Source organism: Ailuropoda melanoleuca, chromosome 17, assembly GCF_002007445.2.
Source record: "Ailuropoda melanoleuca isolate Jingjing chromosome 17, ASM200744v2, whole genome shotgun sequence".
NCBI classification, from domain to species: domain Eukaryota; kingdom Metazoa; phylum Chordata; class Mammalia; order Carnivora; family Ursidae; genus Ailuropoda; species Ailuropoda melanoleuca.
The window spans coordinates 23,717,906-23,738,586 of record NC_048234.1 but is presented as its reverse complement, the minus strand read 5'-3'; the positions used below and the strand labels follow the sequence as shown (position 1 = coordinate 23,738,586).

General features: G+C 38.9%; 1 protein-coding gene across 7 annotated transcripts in view; it reads right to left on the bottom strand.

The window, feature by feature from the left end:
- Positions 1-393: 393 nt before the first annotated feature.
- The window catches only part of LOC100484357 (putative COBW domain-containing protein 7), a 56,087-nt gene continuing 35,799 nt past the window's right edge, over positions 394-20,681 (bottom strand). For 4 of the 7 annotated variants that reach the window (XM_002919900.4, XM_034646735.1, XM_034646736.1 and 1 more), the window contains 6 exons: positions 17,631-17,687; positions 14,059-14,110; positions 3,948-4,016; positions 3,781-3,846; positions 1,089-1,218; positions 394-711 (listed from right to left, as the gene is read on the bottom strand). In XM_002919900.4, coding sequence (XP_002919946.1) covers positions 605-711; positions 1,089-1,218; positions 3,781-3,846; positions 3,948-4,016; positions 14,059-14,110; positions 17,631-17,687 — 481 coding nt within the window. In that variant the 3' untranslated portion in view covers positions 394-604. Of the gene's footprint in view, positions 712-1,088; positions 1,219-3,780; positions 3,847-3,947; positions 4,017-8,411; positions 8,464-14,058; positions 14,111-17,630; positions 17,688-20,681 lie in introns of all 7 variants that reach the window. The other 3 variants (XM_034646732.1, XM_034646734.1, XM_019800368.2) reach the window with 3 other exon arrangements.

Sequence of the window (20,681 nt, the reverse complement as noted above, 5' to 3'; positions counted from 1 at the left end):
AATTGTATCTATGCAATCAGTGCAGTTCTAAGGGAAAATGACAATGTGAAAGTAAGTTTTATCATTATGACTATGAATAACTTCCATGGGTGAAAAATTCAGCATATGTAAATCCAAAGCCAATTCTGACAGATACTTTTATGAAACATTTATTTAAAAAAAAAAAAACCCAAACTGGGTGCCTGGGTGGCTCCTCGGTAGAGTGTCCACCTCTTGATTTTGACTCAAGTCATGATCTCAGGGTCATGGGATTAAGCCCCATGTTTGGCTCTGTGCTAAGCATGGAGCCTGCTTAGGATTCTTTCTCTCCCTCTCCCTCTGTCCCTCCTCCACTCGCAGACCTCCCACACACTCGCTCTCAAAAAAACAAAACAAAAACCAAAAAACAAACACTTCAGAGGACATTATATTTTATTGTATGAATGTCAAATGTTTTAAGTACTTATTTACTACATTTTATGTGTTCCATAAAACAAACACTATTTTAAAGGACACTGGAATTCATAACAGAAGTACTGCAAAGAATAGATGCGTGAAATACACCCAGTAGGAAACTTACTCCCTATTTATCACCCAATCCCTCTGATAAGAAATGCTTCTAGTATTACGGGCAAACTTGATCTTCTTTGAAATGTGTTGTCCACTGCTTTTCTGTTTCCATTACAGTAGCTATAAATAGTTGTTTAAGGATCTCTTTATCTAAATTCCTGCCTGCAAACAGAATAAAATACGGTGTGATCATACAATCCTTATTAAAATGATACAGTTTGCCTATTAATTCCAAATCATTAACGACTTGATAATTTTCAGAAATTCACAAAAACCAAGTAATCAGTGATCCCTTCCCTTAACTTCCTATTTCAAGTTAAGTTCCTCAGAACCAAACTGACATTTTAATTACTTTTCTACCTTTGAAGAGGAGTAAAATGCCTAACAAGTTCTTATGAATGTTATCACATCATGAAGACAAATACATTAACCACAAGCTTAGTTAGGTTGATAAAAGGGGTTGAGATTGGTTAATACTGGTTAAGTAGCATATTATGTCACTTTCAAATATATATTTTAGAAATTTAACTGTCACTTACCAATAAGAACCAATCGATTTGTTCTCTCGGTGTCATCGTTCCAGCTCAGTGGCGTCTCCTCCAGATCATAGAGCTCGTGGACACCCTGGACAATCACCTGTTTTGATTTGTCTTTGATTGACACCAGCCCCTGCTCAGATGAGAGGGACCATCAGCCGCAGCTCAAATTTAAAGCAGAAACTGAGCATCAATGTTAATGGATAAATTATTCCAATTCCATTGTTTTTAAAATGTATTTAAATACACAGCCAAAAAGAAGATGCTGTTAAAATTACTTAAATCCAGTTATTTGTCCCTTATAGAAATAGTTTCTTAAAGTCTCCAATTTTTAAAAAAGGTTGGTGTGCACATGGTTTTTTTTAAATAATCCCTTTTTCTAATGATAAAATGAATATATGTATTAAGATGTCCTTTCAGTGTTATGACAACCAAAAACTAAAACAACCAAATGATAACACAAGCATCACGGATGTTTCTACTTTAAGGATATTACACCCGTTTTCACAGTTTTAGTAGGAAAATTTGAGAAGTTAAAGGACTGGGGCGATAATTCTGACTGGGTTGCAACGAATGGTGCAGGGAATGATGGAATAAAGGAAAGGAAACGTTGTCTGGATAAAGTTCATTTTTTATTGATTTGCAGAAATGAGAAACAAGCTATATGATAAACTGGCCCCTGTGGGGATAAAATAATTTCTCTGAAATAATGTTTGTTATACTTGTTATAAAATTAATATATATATGTTGCAGAACGGTAAGAGACAAACCACTCAAAGTCACTCACACCACATAAGCTTTGTGTGTTTTCAGTGCATTTATGTATTTTAGGTGTATGTTGTTTTCCTTTGCCCACTTCTGTTTTCTGCTTTTTATTTTCCAGTTTTACTGATAAAATTGACATACAGTATTGTATTAGATTAAGATGTAAAATATGATTTGATTTGTTTTTTAAAAAAGATTTTATTTATTTGAGAGAGAGAGATAGTAAGAGAGAGAGCAGGAGCAGGGGGGAGAGGGAGAAGCAGAATTCCCGCAGAGCAGGGAGCCTGACGAAGGCTCGATCCCAGGACCCCGGGATCATGACCTGAGCCAAAATCAAGAGTTGGCAGCTTAACCAACTCAGCCAGGCAGGTGCCCCTTATCACTGCTTTTTTAAATTTGAATTTTATTATGTAATAACTCCTAGGAAAGAGTTATCTAAACTCAAATTTCTGTTATTTGTATAAAGACTTTGAAGTGTTAGCTGTTAGCTGAATGACCATTTTAAACATATTCATTATTATCACACTAACACTTCCTAGCCAGAAAAGAAGCAACTCTATGAAGGTGAAGGCTGTGTTAGCCCGGATCTCAAAGTGTTGTTGCTTGAGAGGAAGGCCAAGGGAAGAATCAAAGAGAACAGACAACTGCAGAAAAATTCTCTCGCACCTAAGGACAAAATCCACACCGGGATGGTGCAGGATGAGCCACGGATTGTGTGTGGGGGTCTTGGTGGCAGCGTTTGTATACATGCCCCAAGGGCAGCTTTGCAGTAGCCACCCCCCATTCGGGAGCAGGGGATAAACGCAGTGTTGGAATGAAATAGAATCTGCCAGTTAATATCAAGGAATGTAGGCGGTGCTCCAGTCAGGAAAGCAGCAGCAGGATCACACTTAGTTCCTCTGGGTGGGAATGACGGGAACAGACTGAGAGTCACCCATGTGGCTCTAAAGCCAATCCCAGGCAGAGACAGCACAGGGAGGGAAGAAATCTAAACCGAAATGGTCTGTTGATTGTCTCTACCTTTGTCATTCTAGTGAGCCCAGGAAGTCAGCTGCTAACTGGAAAATGTACCTACTAACAGTAATAATAACAAATAGTAATAATAAAAACTTTATGCACACTTCTGGAAACACGGGAGCAGACAAGTGACTGCTGACTGGTCAAACACACGAATAGAACCACTGCCCCCTGGAAAAAACACCTTCCATGACATAAATACCCAAATGCCAAGTAACATGAACGGGTTTCCAAACACAGAGCAAGAATTCTTCTAGTCTTCCCTAACTCTGTTTACAGTATGACAACTGTTTAGTGCCTGCTAAATGTGCCAGCCACACAGGTTCAGCTCCACCAAGATTTCTAATGTGATTTCTCCGTTAATGAAGCTCTCTTGGAAAATTAAACACAAAATGATGTTCAGGGGGCGCCTGGGTGGCGCAGTCAGTTAAGCGTCCCACACTTGATTTCAGTTCAGGGTTGTGAGAGCGAGCCCCACGTGGGGCATTGGGCACAGAGCCTGCTTAAGATTCTCTGTCTCCTTCTCCCTCTGCCCCTACCCACCACTCCCTTAAAAAAAAAAAAAAGACATTCATTCAGTTTTTCCTAACTGACCAAGCTGAGTGCCAAGGAAAGGAGAGTTCCAGCAGCCAGATTACTGTTCAGAATACCTGGGAGGAGAGAAAAAGGGGTGATGGGCACATAGGTTGTTCTAGCTGCAACACTGAATGAAGCTATGCACATAAATCACTTTATGCAGTAGTTTCCAAAGCATCTTTTCAGCAATGGAAATTAGAAAAATAAAGAGACAAAAGTTATTTGTACTAAAACCAGTGCTTGTGTTTAAAACCAAATGCGGTTTTATGTAACAGTCAAGAAAGGAAAGGGCCTTTGTCCCAAAGTATGAAAGAAAGGTGTAGACGGTACCCCGCACCTTTAGCCGTATGACCTCCATGCAGTCATTGTCCTTGTTCCGCACATTCTTCTCCCACAGAAGATTCTGTATCAAGTGACATATTTAATAAGACCAACCACTGCTGCCAGCAACAACCACGTAACACAACAGGTGGTAAATCACAATCAGTTAAATACTGCATTCACCTGAATAAATACATTCAGACTTTCTTCCTTTGCATTTCCTCGTACTTCAAATGTCACCGTAATAATGCTCTATAAGTCAAGAGAGACAACCAACCATGATTTTTTTATAGTAATGTCGGCATATTTTTAGAACATCGGTGTATTTTATAGTAACGTCAGTATATTTTAAGACCAGAAGTAAGGAACACATTCATGAACATGTATACTGCCTGACACCCATATTTGGTCTTTTTCACTATCTCGCTGAGTTCTGGTAGCAGCAATTCCATTTTCTGTATTCTGCAGAGGTGATCAGTGGGTCAGTATTCAAACAGAGAAACTTTCATGACAGTTGATGGTTTAATTCATCCTTTCCAGGACCCTCAGATTGAACGGGAGGGTATTATCTACAGTGTACCAACTAAGTACCGAGCCAGGGACTCTTGCCCAGGTCACTTCATTTCATCTTTTCATTTACTCGTGACAACAATTCTGTGGAATAAAGAGAATTATTTCCCCTTTATAAACTGGGGGGAATAAGGCTCAGAAAAAATAAACTACTTAACACTGGGAGTAAAACTCACATGCAAAAGTGTAATTCTGCTCTCTGGGAAAAAATATAAAGGAAAAATTCGGTTTATCTCTAACCAAGTATGTGCCAAAGGAGAAGAGTATCTGGAGATGAGAGCAATAGTATAACGTCACCTTTGGTTTGAGAAAGTTGACATCATTTAGAATGTTAACTCTGAGATTTATTTTTTCTCCTACTCCTGATAAGTCTCTCACTGTCCACTCTAAGGAACCAGAGGCCCAAGATTTCCTGCAGCTGGTCACATAACTAAAATCCAAAGCACCATTTGCTCCCGTAACCAAAATTTCAACTTAATGATGAAAATACACAAGGGTTAAGTGTAAGATGATGAAAACACAAACCCCACCCTGGATAATTAGGATAAGATGCTCCGCCAAGCTTTAAAACAAAAAACACAGTAAAGCACGGCTTTGCATAATTTCCTACAACTGCAAATATTAATAGCAATTTTATTCACCAACGGAAAAGCACACACATATAAAATGTATAGCAAATCATGTAATATATCAAAATACATAGCAAAAAAGGTTGCTAAATGAAACATAATTTGTCATTTTCAAAAGACAGCAGCAATTCAACCTTCAAAACTGCTTAAAATGTATTTTATTCAAGTTGGATAACTTGGCTTTCAATATTGGAAAGGTCTCAACACAGAACTCAAAACTACTTAATTCTAGCTGAAAGAATTTTTACTGGGAATGACTACTGCTTTTGGCAGGTCAGCGATACGACAGTATTTCTAACTCTAATATGAGATAAAAAGGGTTTAAAAAATTACGACAATGCATCAGGGGGCTCAAGGAGATACACATCTTAGAACTAGATGTTTTTCTGTACCAATAAACTCTCCTCACAGTAGACAAATCTTAAAGATGAAATCCACAAATTCCCAGCGCAGAGAATGAGGGTCACAACTCCTAATTCCTAATTTAATAAACTATGCATAGACTGCCATTTGGGTTTTCTCACCTTCTCACCCTTCAACCTCAGTTCTTCCTTATAGGGAGGGAACAAGGAATCCATGAAAGACAGAGAGCTGTATTACAGATGATTCAGGGATAAAACCTTAGTAACATACCTACTACGTCATCCATTTCAGATTTTTTCCCCCAGTTTTTGTTTTGAATCTAAAATTAACTCTCCTTTTCCCAGACACAGAAAGAAGCAGAAACCCAAAGCAATCATTCAGGGAAGTAAAATAAGGTACTGTCCCTAAAATAAAATTTAGGAATAACTCCAAAATTTTAGTTTTCTGGTCTGTTTTTTCTTCAACCTCCCAGGTTATTTCCCTTGGTGTTCTACTCTTTGGCAAACAATATCTAATATGCAATACCTTCTGTGTACTTTCTTCGTCTGGAAAACTGAGCCCATTAGCATGCTCAACCCCAGTGTGAAGCTCCGCATGAGTCATTTCCACTGTGACAGGCTGCCACCAAGTATGAAGCTGCAAGTCTGGCATCTTTCTCCAGATCAGTGTGCCTTCCAGGTTTCTCTACACCGAGGTCCCTCCAGTCAATCAGGCCTGTTTCCCATCACTTCTCCCGCTTACTGCCCCAGCATCAGGCAGGAAGTCGATTCCGGCAAGTCTACCTGTGAATCAGACCTCGATTTATCCCATTTCCATCCCCCCCATGAGCCACACAGTCCAGGCCCTTGTCACAGGGTATCTTCCTGCTTGGTCTCCTGCTATCAGCTCCAACCCAGCTCACCTGACACTGTAGGACAGCACAGTGTGAGTTCTGCTTGCCCCGCACATCGAAGCCCAACACCTGGGTTCAGGATTCAATTACCAAGCATCCACCAAGACTTCTACACTACAGACTTCCTCTTCTAGAGCCTTCTCACTTTCCCACTTTTCAACACCTGGATTGTTCTTTCCCTTACTTCTTCAAACGAAAACCTCCTAGTTGAAGGCTACGTTTTGATCTCGTAACAGAACAGCAGTTGCATCTTTGCAAAGAACATTGCTAACTGGAAAGAGAAACAAGGGAACTTTCTTAATTCTGGAAATCTTCTGTATCTGGATCTAAGAGAGAATTACATAGGTATGTGTCCATGTGTGCACAAACACAAATATATGTAAAGACACACTGACCTGTATGCTAAAAACTTGTATGCTTTATTGTACATTAAAAAAAAAACAACTATCTTTCACGAAAACTCAGACCCACTAAACCAAAGGAGACCATCATTCCCAAGTCCCATAGCCCTTTGTCTGCAATATTATATTCTGCCCGTTCTTATATACCTAAAGCAGGAAAGTACATCAGAATCTCCTGTAGAGCCTTAAAAAAAAAATAGACATGCCCTATTTACTGGTGAAATGACACACTGTCTGGGATTTGCTTTAATATACTCCAGCAAGGGTAATGGGCACTTGCAGTTTTATTAAACTATTCTACTTTCACGTATATTTGAAATTTTCTGTTTGAAAAACACTCCAGCAAAAGAAGTGTTGGGAAGACAGGAAATAAAATTAGTAAACTGTTGACAGCCATTGCCAACTGGGTTCCTTTTGCTATTCTCTGTACTTTTGTGTCTTTGGGAATTCCCATAATAAAATGTTAAAAATGTACCTAACACATTCATTTGCACATACTGAAGCCCCACTCCTGGAGATATGAAGGACGGGGGACTACTGAGCATCCAAATTTTTTTTAAATGTTCCACAGGTGACTCTGATGTTTCCCATTTGAGAATCGCAGCTTTTCATTCTTGTAACAAACATTCACTGAGCTGCCACCACATACCGTGCCAGGCGCGAAGCACTGAGGAATCTACACTTAAGGAGTGTACAGACAAGGAAAAAGCATTTCAACCCGAACTACAAGGCACTGTAAATGCCAGGGCAGGGGTATGTGCAAGATACCATAGGTACAGATACTGGCCGTTATAAAGGGTCTTGAAACCGACTACTACGTTCTTCATCTTTTACATGGCTCCTAGTATGATGTCCCTCACCTGGAAAGTCAGTATGAACACACTTCCGGTTCATCTTTAGGACTACTGCTGAGTATTGTAAACAGTTGGTTTTTCCCAAAAATTCAACCACCATTAGAGAACTGTATTTCTCTCATTCACTCATTTTAAAAACATGTGAAGATGAATATTTTATGAAGTTTCCGAGAGGGCAAGTGCCAGGAACACGGTTGTACAGGTCCCCATAAATAAAAGCCAAAATGAAGACAAATGAACAAGTGGTCCCATCACGGCGAGTAATGCTTCAAAGAGTGAGTGACGGTTTCCAGACAGAGGAGGGAAGACGGTACACGGCTCACTCACATGCCCCCTTGCTCTCACCGTGTTTCAAAAGAAGAAAGAAGTTCCCCAAAACCTCCACCATCTATGACTTGCTTAAAAGAAAGACTGGTACGGTGAAAACATGTTTTGTTTGTTCCTAGTATCATCAACATTTCCCTCAGCAGTTAAGAGTTTTAGAGCACCTAAATGAAGGACACCTTAGGGAGTTCAAATTTACAGTGTTATCTGCAGGTGAAACGTCAATTTTTCATTTAAATAAGCCATAGATGCTTTTACCAGACTTTCCCTTAATCTGTTAGTTCAACATATAAAAACAGGCTGCGTATAGAACCCCCAGGCTGCTTTCAAGCAGTGATTCCCATTGGAAGAACTGATCAAAATATTCTGTGTGACCTGTTGAATGGAGAAGCTAGAAAGCATGATTCCTTAAGAGTCTAAAGAACTCTGGTTTAATGAATTCCTATTATGCATTAAGAAGCTAGATGAGATTACCTCAAAAGCATCCAAATTCTGAAAATTATCAACACAGTTCAAAAACACTTTTTTAAATCAATACTCAAATAAAACAGTCCTAACAGAACAAATTTATTTTTTTTAAATGCTTAAAAAATTTTTTAAAGACTTTTTTTTACCTGATCAAGGTGAGGCTGTGTTGTTGGCACATGCTGAAGTTTTTTCTGCAAACTAAAAACAACTGATTATAAATTCGGAGATCAATATACTTTTGATTTAACCCTACATGTTACTTAGAGATACAGAGCTAAAAAAAGAAGAGCGTTTCCACAACTCAATCTATTACAAAGTTCCAATTTTACATGCTGTTTACACATTCTAATAGAGAAAAACTAGCAGACTGTTTAAAGATGTTTCCTAACGATGTGTACGCATTCAACAAACAAGCAAACAGACCTGTGGTTGCCAGAGCAGAGGTGGATGGGGGATGGGTGAAATGGGTGAAAGGGACTAAGAAGTAAAATAAATAAGTCAAAGATGAAAAGTACAGCACAGGGAATATAGTAAATAATACTACAGTTAACATTGTATAGTGACACATGGTGACCACACTCATGAAGGTGAGCACTGAGTGGGATACAGAATTCTCAACTCACTATGTTGTACTCCTGAAAATAAAACATTGTATGTTACACTTCAGTAAAAAATGTACACACATTCACACGCATACATATACACACGATACAGAAAAAGAACTAATCTTTAGTGACACTATTTTGTGTGGTTAAATATGTCAGCAGATTTCTTTTTAATTCCAACAGATCAATTACCGGCCTAGAAAAATATACATGAACATTTTACTACTGCTCCAAATTTCATCAACTTGTCCCATGCTTCCTAATGTGAAAATAAGGCTAGTACCTAAAGAACGTTAGAAGGGTATATTTTTCCTTCATCAATGTTTTCCCTTAAACATATCTACTTATCAAGAAATAAATAGTATCTGAAATATAAGCCTTCTATATAGTCAGTTGCCAGTGACCGCGAGAAAACAAAAAGAATCCTAAAAATGTACTGTTCTGATATGAAAAAGAGCAAGAAGATCAATATGGCACAACCAATTACAACCTTAACAAGTGTGGCGTACATTTGGACACTGACGGGGGTAGGCTGGGAGGAGGAAAAAGACTTAAAACCTTGCAGATGTTTTGTTTTGCAGAACAGTGAGGGGTAAATTAGTAACAGGGAGTTTAGAAAAGAGAAAAGGATTGTAGGAGCTGTTGGAGGGAAATGAGCCTCACTGGAGGGGGTCTTAGTGGAGAAAATGTCAAATTAAATCCTTGCCAGCTGGTTGCCCAGGAAAGGATTCTCCATTTTTGCAACTGAGCACAGTGAAAAGTTATGCACAGGCCTGAGCCACAGAAAGGGCATCACATTAAATAGCTATTTCTTTAAGTGTCACTAATGCATTATCACTGTTCTTAAGCAAGTGTGGAATGAGATTACCTTAGAAAAGTTTGAAAAAATCACACGTTCTTTCCTTATGTTCAATATTTAATGATGTTAAAAATAACTGCCAACAATTTGTGCAACAGAGGAAAAAGTTTTCCTCAACCCTCTTAGGTGCGTGGCTGGGCATGAAAATTAGATTGATAAACACAGATTAACAGGAGAAAAGGGTAAAAGTTNAGTTGATGGTTTAATTCATCCTTTCCAGGACCCTCAGATTGAACGGGAGGGTATTATCTACAGTGTACCAACTAAGTACCGAGCCAGGGACTCTTGCCCAGGTCACTTCATTTCATCTTTTCATTTACTCGTGACAACAATTCTGTGGAATAAAGAGAATTATTTCCCCTTTATAAACTGGGGGGAATAAGGCTCAGAAAAAATAAACTACTTAACACTGGGAGTAAAACTCACATGCAAAAGTGTAATTCTGCTCTCTGGGAAAAAATATAAAGGAAAAATTCGGTTTATCTCTAACCAAGTATGTGCCAAAGGAGAAGAGTATCTGGAGATGAGAGCAATAGTATAACGTCACCTTTGGTTTGAGAAAGTTGACATCATTTAGAATGTTAACTCTGAGATTTATTTTTTCTCCTACTCCTGATAAGTCTCTCACTGTCCACTCTAAGGAACCAGAGGCCCAAGATTTCCTGCAGCTGGTCACATAACTAAAATCCAAAGCACCATTTGCTCCCGTAACCAAAATTTCAACTTAATGATGAAAATACACAAGGGTTAAGTGTAAGATGATGAAAACACAAACCCCACCCTGGATAATTAGGATAAGATGCTCCGCCAAGCTTTAAAACAAAAAACACAGTAAAGCACGGCTTTGCATAATTTCCTACAACTGCAAATATTAATAGCAATTTTATTCACCAACGGAAAAGCACACACATATAAAATGTATAGCAAATCATGTAATATATCAAAATACATAGCAAAAAAGGTTGCTAAATGAAACATAATTTGTCATTTTCAAAAGACAGCAGCAATTCAACCTTCAAAACTGCTTAAAATGTATTTTATTCAAGTTGGATAACTTGGCTTTCAATATTGGAAAGGTCTCAACACAGAACTCAAAACTACTTAATTCTAGCTGAAAGAATTTTTACTGGGAATGACTACTGCTTTTGGCAGGTCAGCGATACGACAGTATTTCTAACTCTAATATGAGATAAAAAGGGTTTAAAAAATTACGACAATGCATCAGGGGGCTCAAGGAGATACACATCTTAGAACTAGATGTTTTTCTGTACCAATAAACTCTCCTCACAGTAGACAAATCTTAAAGATGAAATCCACAAATTCCCAGCGCAGAGAATGAGGGTCACAACTCCTAATTCCTAATTTAATAAACTATGCATAGACTGCCATTTGGGTTTTCTCACCTTCTCACCCTTCAACCTCAGTTCTTCCTTATAGGGAGGGAACAAGGAATCCATGAAAGACAGAGAGCTGTATTACAGATGATTCAGGGATAAAACCTTAGTAACATACCTACTACGTCATCCATTTCAGATTTTTTCCCCCAGTTTTTGTTTTGAATCTAAAATTAACTCTCCTTTTCCCAGACACAGAAAGAAGCAGAAACCCAAAGCAATCATTCAGGGAAGTAAAATAAGGTACTGTCCCTAAAATAAAATTTAGGAATAACTCCAAAATTTTAGTTTTCTGGTCTGTTTTTTCTTCAACCTCCCAGGTTATTTCCCTTGGTGTTCTACTCTTTGGCAAACAATATCTAATATGCAATACCTTCTGTGTACTTTCTTCGTCTGGAAAACTGAGCCCATTAGCATGCTCAACCCCAGTGTGAAGCTCCGCATGAGTCATTTCCACTGTGACAGGCTGCCACCAAGTATGAAGCTGCAAGTCTGGCATCTTTCTCCAGATCAGTGTGCCTTCCAGGTTTCTCTACACCGAGGTCCCTCCAGTCAATCAGGCCTGTTTCCCATCACTTCTCCCGCTTACTGCCCCAGCATCAGGCAGGAAGTCGATTCCGGCAAGTCTACCTGTGAATCAGACCTCGATTTATCCCATTTCCATCCCCCCCATGAGCCACACAGTCCAGGCCCTTGTCACAGGGTATCTTCCTGCTTGGTCTCCTGCTATCAGCTCCAACCCAGCTCACCTGACACTGTAGGACAGCACAGTGTGAGTTCTGCTTGCCCCGCACATCGAAGCCCAACACCTGGGTTCAGGATTCAATTACCAAGCATCCACCAAGACTTCTACACTACAGACTCCCTCTTCTAGAGCCTTCTCACTTTCCCACTTTTCAACACCTGGATTGTTCTTTCCCTTACTTCTTCAAACGAAAACCTCCTAGTTGAAGGCTACGTTTTGATCTCGTAACAGAACAGCAGTTGCATCTTTGCAAAGAACATTGCTAACTGGAAAGAGAAACAAGGGAACTTTCTTAATTCTGGAAATCTTCTGTATCTGGATCTAAGAGAGAATTACATAGGTATGTGTCCATGTGTGCACAAACACAAATATATGTAAAGACACACTGACCTGTATGCTAAAAACTTGTATGCTTTATTGTACATTAAAAAAAAAACAACTATCTTTCACGAAAACTCAGACCCACTAAACCAAAGGAAACCATCATTCCCGAGTCCCATAGCCCTTTGTCTGCAATATTATATTCTGCCCGTTCTTATATACCTAAAGCAGGAAAGTACATCAGAATCTCCTGTAGAGCCTTAAAAAAAAAATAGACATGCCCTATTTACTGGTGAAATGACACACTGTCTGGGATTTGCTTTAATATACTCCAGCAAGGGTAATGGGCACTTGCAGTTTTATTAAACTATTCTACTTTCACGTATATTTGAAATTTTCTGTTTGAAAAACACTCCAGCAAAAGAAGTGTTGGGAAGACAGGAAATAAAATTAGTAAACTGTTGACAGCCATTGCCAACTGGGTTCCTTTTGCTATTCTCTGTACTTTTGTGTCTTTGGGAATTCCCATAATAAAATGTTAAAAATGTACCTAACACATTCATTTGCACATACTGAAGCCCCACTCCTGGAGATATGAAGGACGGGGGACTACTGAGCATCCAAATTTTTTTTAAATGTTCCACAGGTGACTCTGATGTTTCCCATTTGAGAATCGCAGCTTTTCATTCTTGTAACAAACATTCACTGAGCTGCCACCACATACCGTGCCAGGCGCGAAGCACTGAGGAATCTACACTTAAGGAGTGTACAGACAAGGAAAAAGCATTTCAACCCGAACTACAAGGCACTGTAAATGCCAGGGCAGGGGTATGTGCAAGATACCATAGGTACAGATACTGGCCGTTATAAAGGGTCTTGAAACCGACTACTACGTTCTTCATCTTTTACATGGCTCCTAGTATGATGTCCCTCACCTGGAAAGTCAGTATGAACACACTTCCGGTTCATCTTTAGGACTACTGCTGAGTATTGTAAACAGTTGGTTTTTCCCAAAAATTCAACCACCATTAGAGAACTGTATTTCTCTCATTCACTCATTTTAAAAACATGTGAAGATGAATATTTTATGAAGTTTCCGAGAGGGCAAGTGCCAGGAACACGGTTGTACAGGTCCCCATAAATAAAAGCCAAAATGAAGACAAATGAACAAGTGGTCCCATCACGGCGAGTAATGCTTCAAAGAGTGAGTGACGGTTTCCAGACAGAGGAGGGAAGACGGTACACGGCTCACTCACATGCCCCCTTGCTCTCACCGTGTTTCAAAAGAAGAAAGAAGTTCCCCAAAACCTCCACCATCTATGACTTGCTTAAAAGAAAGACTGGTACGGTGAAAACATGTTTTGTTTGTTCCTAGTATCATCAACATTTCCCTCAGCAGTTAAGAGTTTTAGAGCACCTAAATGAAGGACACCTTAGGGAGTTCAAATTTACAGTGTTATCTGCAGGTGAAACGTCAATTTTTCATTTAAATAAGCCATAGATGCTTTTACCAGACTTTCCCTTAATCTGTTAGTTCAACATAGCTAAAAACAGGCTGCGTATAGAACCCCCAGGCTGCTTTCAAGCAGTGATTCCCATTGGAAGAACTGATCAAAATATTCTGTGTGACCTGTTGAATGGAGAAGCTAGAAAGCATGATTCCTTAAGAGTCTAAAGAACTCTGGTTTAATGAATTCCTATTATGCATTAAGAAGCTAGATGAGATTACCTCAAAAGCATCCAAATTCTGAAAATTATCAACACAGTTCAAAAACACTTTTTTAAATCAATACTCAAATAAAACAGTCCTAACAGAACAAATTTATTTTTTTTAAATGCTTAAAAAATTTTTTAAAGACTTTTTTTTACCTGATCAAGGTGAGGCTGTGTTGTTGGCACATGCTGAAGTTTTTTCTGCAAACTAAAAACAACTGATTATAAATTCGGAGATCAATATACTTTTGATTTAACCCTACATGTTACTTAGAGATACAGAGCTAAAAAAAGAAGAGCGTTTCCACAACTCAATCTATTACAAAGTTCCAATTTTACATGCTGTTTACACATTCTAATAGAGAAAAACTAGCAGACTGTTTAAAGATGTTTCCTAACGATGTGTACGCATTCAACAAACAAGCAAACAGACCTGTGGTTGCCAGAGCAGAGGTGGATGGGGGATGGGTGAAATGGGTGAAAGGGACTAAGAAGTAAAATAAATAAGTCAAAGATGAAAAGTACAGCACAGGGAATATAGTAAATAATACTACAGTTAACATTGTATAGTGACACATGGTGACCACACTCATGAAGGTGAGCACTGAGTGGGATACAGAATTCTCAACTCACTATGTTGTACTCCTGAAAATAAAACATTGTATGTTACACTTCAGTAAAAAATGTACACACATTCACACGCATACATATACACACGATACAGAAAAAGAACTAATCTTTAGTGACACTATTTTGTGTGGTTAAATATGTCAGCAGATTTCTTTTTAATTCCAACAGATCAATTACCGGCCTAGAAAAATATACATGAACATTTTACTACTGCTCCAAATTTCATCAACTTGTCCCATGCTTCCTAATGTGAAAATAAGGCTAGTACCTAAAGAACGTTAGAAGGGTATATTTTTCCTTCATCAATGTTTTCCCTTAAACATATCTACTTATCAAGAAATAAATAGTATCTGAAATATAAGCCTTCTATATAGTCAGTTGCCAGTGACCGCGAGAAAACAAAAAGAATCCTAAAAATGTACTGTTCTGATATGAAAAAGAGCAAGAAGATCAATATGGCACAACCAATTACAACCTTAACAAGTGTGGCGTACATTTGGACACTGACGGGGGTAGGCTGGGAGGAGGAAAAAGACTTAAAACCTTGCAGATGTTTTGTTTTGCAGAACAGTGAGGGGTAAATTAGTAACAGGGAGTTTAGAAAAGAGAAAAGGATTGTAGGAGCTGTTGGAGGGAAATGAGCCTCACTGGAGGGGGTCTTAGTGGAGAAAATGTCAAATTAAATCCTTGCCAGCTGGTTGCCCAGGAAAGGATTCTCCATTTTTGCAACTGAGCACAGTGAAAAGTTATGCACAGGCCTGAGCCACAGAAAGGGCATCACATTAAATAGCTATTTCTTTAAGTGTCACTAATGCATTATCACTGTTCTTAAGCAAGTGTGGAATGAGATTACCTTAGAAAAGTTTGAAAAAATCACACGTTCTTTCCTTATGTTCAATATTTAATGATGTTAAAAATAACTGCCAACAATTTGTGCAACAGAGGAAAAAGTTTTCCTCAACCCTCTTAGGTGCGTGGCTGGGCATGAAAATTAGATTGATAAACACAGATTAACAGGAGAAAAGGGTAAAAGTTTATTAATGTAAGTTTTTTTTAAAAAAAGACTTATTTATCTTAGAGAGAGAAAGAAAGAGGGCGCAGTGGGGAGGCGCAGAGGGAGAGAGAATCCCAAGCGGATTCTCCACTGAGCACAGAGCCTAACACAGGGCTCAATCCCAGGATCCTGAGATCATGACCTGAGCAGAAACCAAGAGTCAGACACTTAACACACTGAGCCAGTCGGACACTCCTATTATCATAAATTTTATGTGACACAAGAGCCTTTATAAAGAAATGAAGAACCAAAGAAATGGTTAAACCCGATCGTTTTTATGCTATGTTTGATGAAGAACGGAAGGTTGTGGAAAGGAACAATGGGACAGAGTACGAAACAAGTGTAGTAAACTGGGAGGTACCCAGAGCGGCCTGTTTCTTCAGATTCCTCCGTGTGTACCTTCGTCCATTCAGAGATATGGATGCTCCTTTCCTCTGGGCACAGGGAGGATACCTCTCACATGAGGCTTTGATAACTCAACCACTTCAGAGGAAATGTGAGAAAATGTTTCCAAATCATATAACTGATGAGGGGGTAATACCTAGAATACATTAAAAAAAACTCCTCCAGCTGAGCCACAAACCACAACAAACCACGGGATTAAAAAATGGACCAAGTATTTGAATAAACATTTCTCCAAAGATGATCTACAAATGGCCACTAAGACACGAAAAGATGGTCGTGATCTCTAACCGTTAGAGAAATGCAGAGCACAAGCACAAGGAGCCGCCACCTCACACCCATGAGGATGGCTACCACCGAAACCAACTGGAAATACCGAGTGCAGGCAAGTCCACAGAGAGAGCAGACGCCCGTGCACTGCTGGCGGGAAGTTAAAATGGTGCCGCTGCTGTGGAAAACAGTACGGCATGCCTCAAAATATTAAAAAGAAGTGAAAGCAGGAATTGTGAAGAGACATTTGCACACCCATGTCATAGAAGCATTGTTCACAACACCCAAGAGGTGGAAGCAACCCAAATGTTCATCAATGGATGAATGGATAAACAAAATGTGGGACATACATATGATGGGATATTATTTAGCATTAAAAGGAAAGAAATCCTGTCACATGCTACAGCATGGATGAATCCTGAGGACTATGTGAAATAAGCCAGTTACAATAAGACAGATGCCATACATTTCCACTGGTACAAGGTATTTAAAGTAGTCAAATTCTTTTTCTTTTTTTTTTTTAATTTTATTTATTTGAGAGAGAGAGAGTGAGAGTGAGCACAAATGGTGGGGAATGGTGGAGAGGGGCAGAGGGAGAGGGAGAAGCAGACTCCCCACCAAGCAGGGAGCCAGACGCAGGGCTCGATCCCAGAACCCCGAGATTATGACCTGAGCTGAAGGCAGACGCTTAACCGAGTGAGCCACCCAGGCGCCCATAAAGTAGGCAAATTCTTAAAAACAGATACTAGAATGGTGGTTACCAGGGGCTGTGGGGAGGGGAACACGGAGAGCTGTCATTCAACAGTTCGAGTTTCAGTTCTGCAAGATGAGAAAGTTCTGTAGATCTATTGCACAACAATGTGAATATACTTAACACTACTGAACTATACACTTAAAAACGGTTAAGATGATTTAAAAAAAAAAAAAAAGATACTGATGTCCAGGAAAGAAAGATACGTTCCTCTCCCATATCAAAAGATTCCCTCCAGGGAAAGAAACAGGAAAGTGATCCATCACTTAGGACAAAGGGGGAGTGTGTAGGAATACCCCAAGCTAAAATTTTTTATGTATTTCATCCATTTTTCTCATAGAAAGTATTACAGACAGTGGTTGGTGTAGAAATATTAATGAAGAATCTATAAAGTTAACTACCATTTATACTAAAATTTCTGTAGGAAAATGCATTGTGATTTCCAAACATCCAATTAATAAAACTTTCAAGAATATAATCATTAGGAATGATCCTGTACACCATAGGAATGACAAGAAGCTTAAATCAAGTGTGCAACTGTATAAATCATTCCTGTAACTTGTACAACCATGGAATAAAAAGTACATTACAATAAAAGTGAACAAAATACGGAAAACATACCTTATTCCAGAAAGACTGTCAAAGGCATGAAGATCTAATACATTAGAGAGATCAACTCTAAAAGGAAGAAATCCAATGTAAACAGTGGGAAGTTCTATGAAATATATCCAATTAATCAAGGAAAAAAAAATCTCTTAAGACTCTTTTGCCCAAAATGTAAACATAAAGTTTAACCAATATATCATACTATTTTGGGAAACACATAAAAATGACAAGCAAAGAGCAAAACGATCGTTGTAAAATTTTTAAATAGAATTTCTTCATAAAATTCAAGAAACAGTGAATAATATAAATTCAAGGCAGAAAATCACTTGATTATTGCTTCAATAAGCTACATATACTTTTATTTATACTTTCAATTGTCTTTTCAATCCTGGAAATTTATAAGCTTGATTTCAAATACATTTTTACAGCCAAAAAAAAAAAAATCAATCAGTTATAGAACTGGAACTTTCCAAAGCAGCACTTCATTACTCAAAAGATGAACTGCGGGAAGTGGAACAAAAGACCTAGCACAGTACAGAACCTCACTTTCAGAACGTCTGCATTTCTTTTTTTTTTTTTTAAACGATTTTATTTATTTATCAGAGATACAGACAGCACAAGCAGGGGGAGCGTCAGGCAAAGGGAGAAGAAGACTACCCCCTGAGCTGGGAGCCCGACCCAGGACTTGACCCCAGGCTCCCAGGATCATGCCCTGAGCTGAAGGCAGACGCTTAACCGACTGAGCCACCCAGAACACGTCTGTATTTCTTTTACTTCACTTCCCTGCTTCCGTGACGTAACAGGTAGTATTTTAAGAATACGAGGAGTCAAACAACTAATGTATAGATGTTCACTCTACAACACTAATCTACATCCAAAGAATGTGGCTTATTTCCTTCAGACCGGGACTGCATAGACTGAAATATCCCAGTTAATGCTCTATCTGAATAAATATTATTTCCATGGGAATTTTTTAGAGGTAATTGTGGCTTATTAGGAAAGCAGTGATTCAAATCAGAAGAGAGTATCATATCACAGACAGCATTCGTTTTGGTTTAAATACATATACAAAGACTAGGGAATGAGCTCCAATTTTTACATGAGCGTGTAAAACAGTAGAGGACAGTGATTTCTCTATAATCAAAGCTATGATGAAGGAACGTTTCAAGAAAATGACAACAGTATGAATTTCAAAATTAGATTCCAGGAATTTGCCAAACATGTAAGTTCTCTTACAAGGAAAACAAAATTTAGTCAAATTCAAGATTTTTAAAAACATGCCAACATGTAAGCCAAACCACCTCTTCTAACTTAGGGGTGACCAGCTCTGCCAGCTTTGCTGATTCTCAACAGTCTGCCCAATACTCAGCCTGTGGCAACAACACTGTTTGATTAGGAGTACCTATCCCGCACAAGGCAGACAAATTCCCATCTTACTAAAAGAGTCATACTCCAAAGTTACAGGTTAATAAACTATAACAACACTCAAATTCTGGACATTCTAGATGAAAAGAGTCAGGAAAATCATCAAAGAAGTAAATATTCCATAAAGAAATTTTTAAATATCATCTTACATAAGAGATCAAAGCCTTAACACTAAACATATTTCCATTGTCACTATGACAGATGAGTAAATATTTGTACTGATACGTGACAAATGAATGAACTCCTCCCCCAAGTTTATCATCTATACCTTAGGAAACAGCTAGTTTAAAAAGTACACCTGCCAACGTCTGAATATCAAAATTGAGGCCCACTGTATGAATACCAAAAGTCAGTTTTGAAACACAAGTTTCTAAAATAAACAGTTTCACTCTGACAGTGTTCTTAAGAATCCATGTCACACATTTAGAAATAATTTTGCTTGATACCCAGAATCTTTTGATATATCCAAAACACACACAACACGAGATCTGTACAGGTTAAAATCAACAGAGAACAGAGCCCCACTGAGGCTGCCTCAACCCAGCTGCTGTCCTTGCTCCTGCAGCACAGCTGGGCGTGTCAGGGGTGCCGGGGTGCATGCCTCTCTTCTCTGTACATGTGTGGAGGGGACTGGAATAGGGCTGGAGGAGCTCTGGTCTCCCACCTGGACCAGACTGGGGCTCTCTGCTGCGGGGACCACTGGGGGCGGGAGGCACTACAGCAGTGCTGGGAGGGGAGGGGGGAAAAAAAACCCTACAGAGAATAAAACAGTACCAGTCTCTCACTGTATCTCACCAGATTCTCAATGGAGAGTAAGACAGGAAGTCTAAGGTTCCAGATTAGAGTTACCAAGGACCTGCCCCAAATCTAGTACCACCGTGGAAAATAAATTACTCCACTTGTCCAATTAGAAAACTAATTTCCACGGCATAAGATATATTTAATTTCCATAACTTATAGACAAAAACATCAGATATTTCCAAAATAGTAATACAAAAAAATAAAAATAAAAAGACAAGTACCATCAATTTCTATGTGGTAGGGAGGGGAGTTCAGCTGCTACCCCGGGTTAGTGTCTATTAGTCATCTTTCCGAAGTTCAATGAGTCTCCGAAACAGGGGCCACCAGCCAATCCCAGATCTACAAATTGTCAAACCCATCCAATAGCTAAGTCCTGAACTCTAGAACCAGATTTCTGAAGGCCTTCCCCAGTGGCACCTCAAATTCAGTATCTACAAAACTCAACTAAACACCTTTTACCAAATACCTGCTATCACTACCTCACCCGGAAGTTACTCCTCCTTCTGGTATTTTCTTCTGTGCAGAACTGCACCATATTCAATCCTTCTCCCCAGGATTCATACTACTTTTAAAAACTTTAACTGACTTTTTGCTGCCCAGAAAAAAAATCCAAAGGATATGTCATGGCATTCAAGATTCTTTGTGGAAAGTTTTCCACCTCTTCAGTCACACCTCTTTTTCTCTCTGCCACACACCATGTGCTCTAGCTGTTCTAAAATACTCACAGGTCCCTGGAGTACAAAATCTTCCTATGCCTTAAAAAAGCCACTGCTACTCTTGTTCATCTGGAAAAATCCTATTCACTCTTCAAGAGGTCAATAATCACCTTCTCACTCAAAA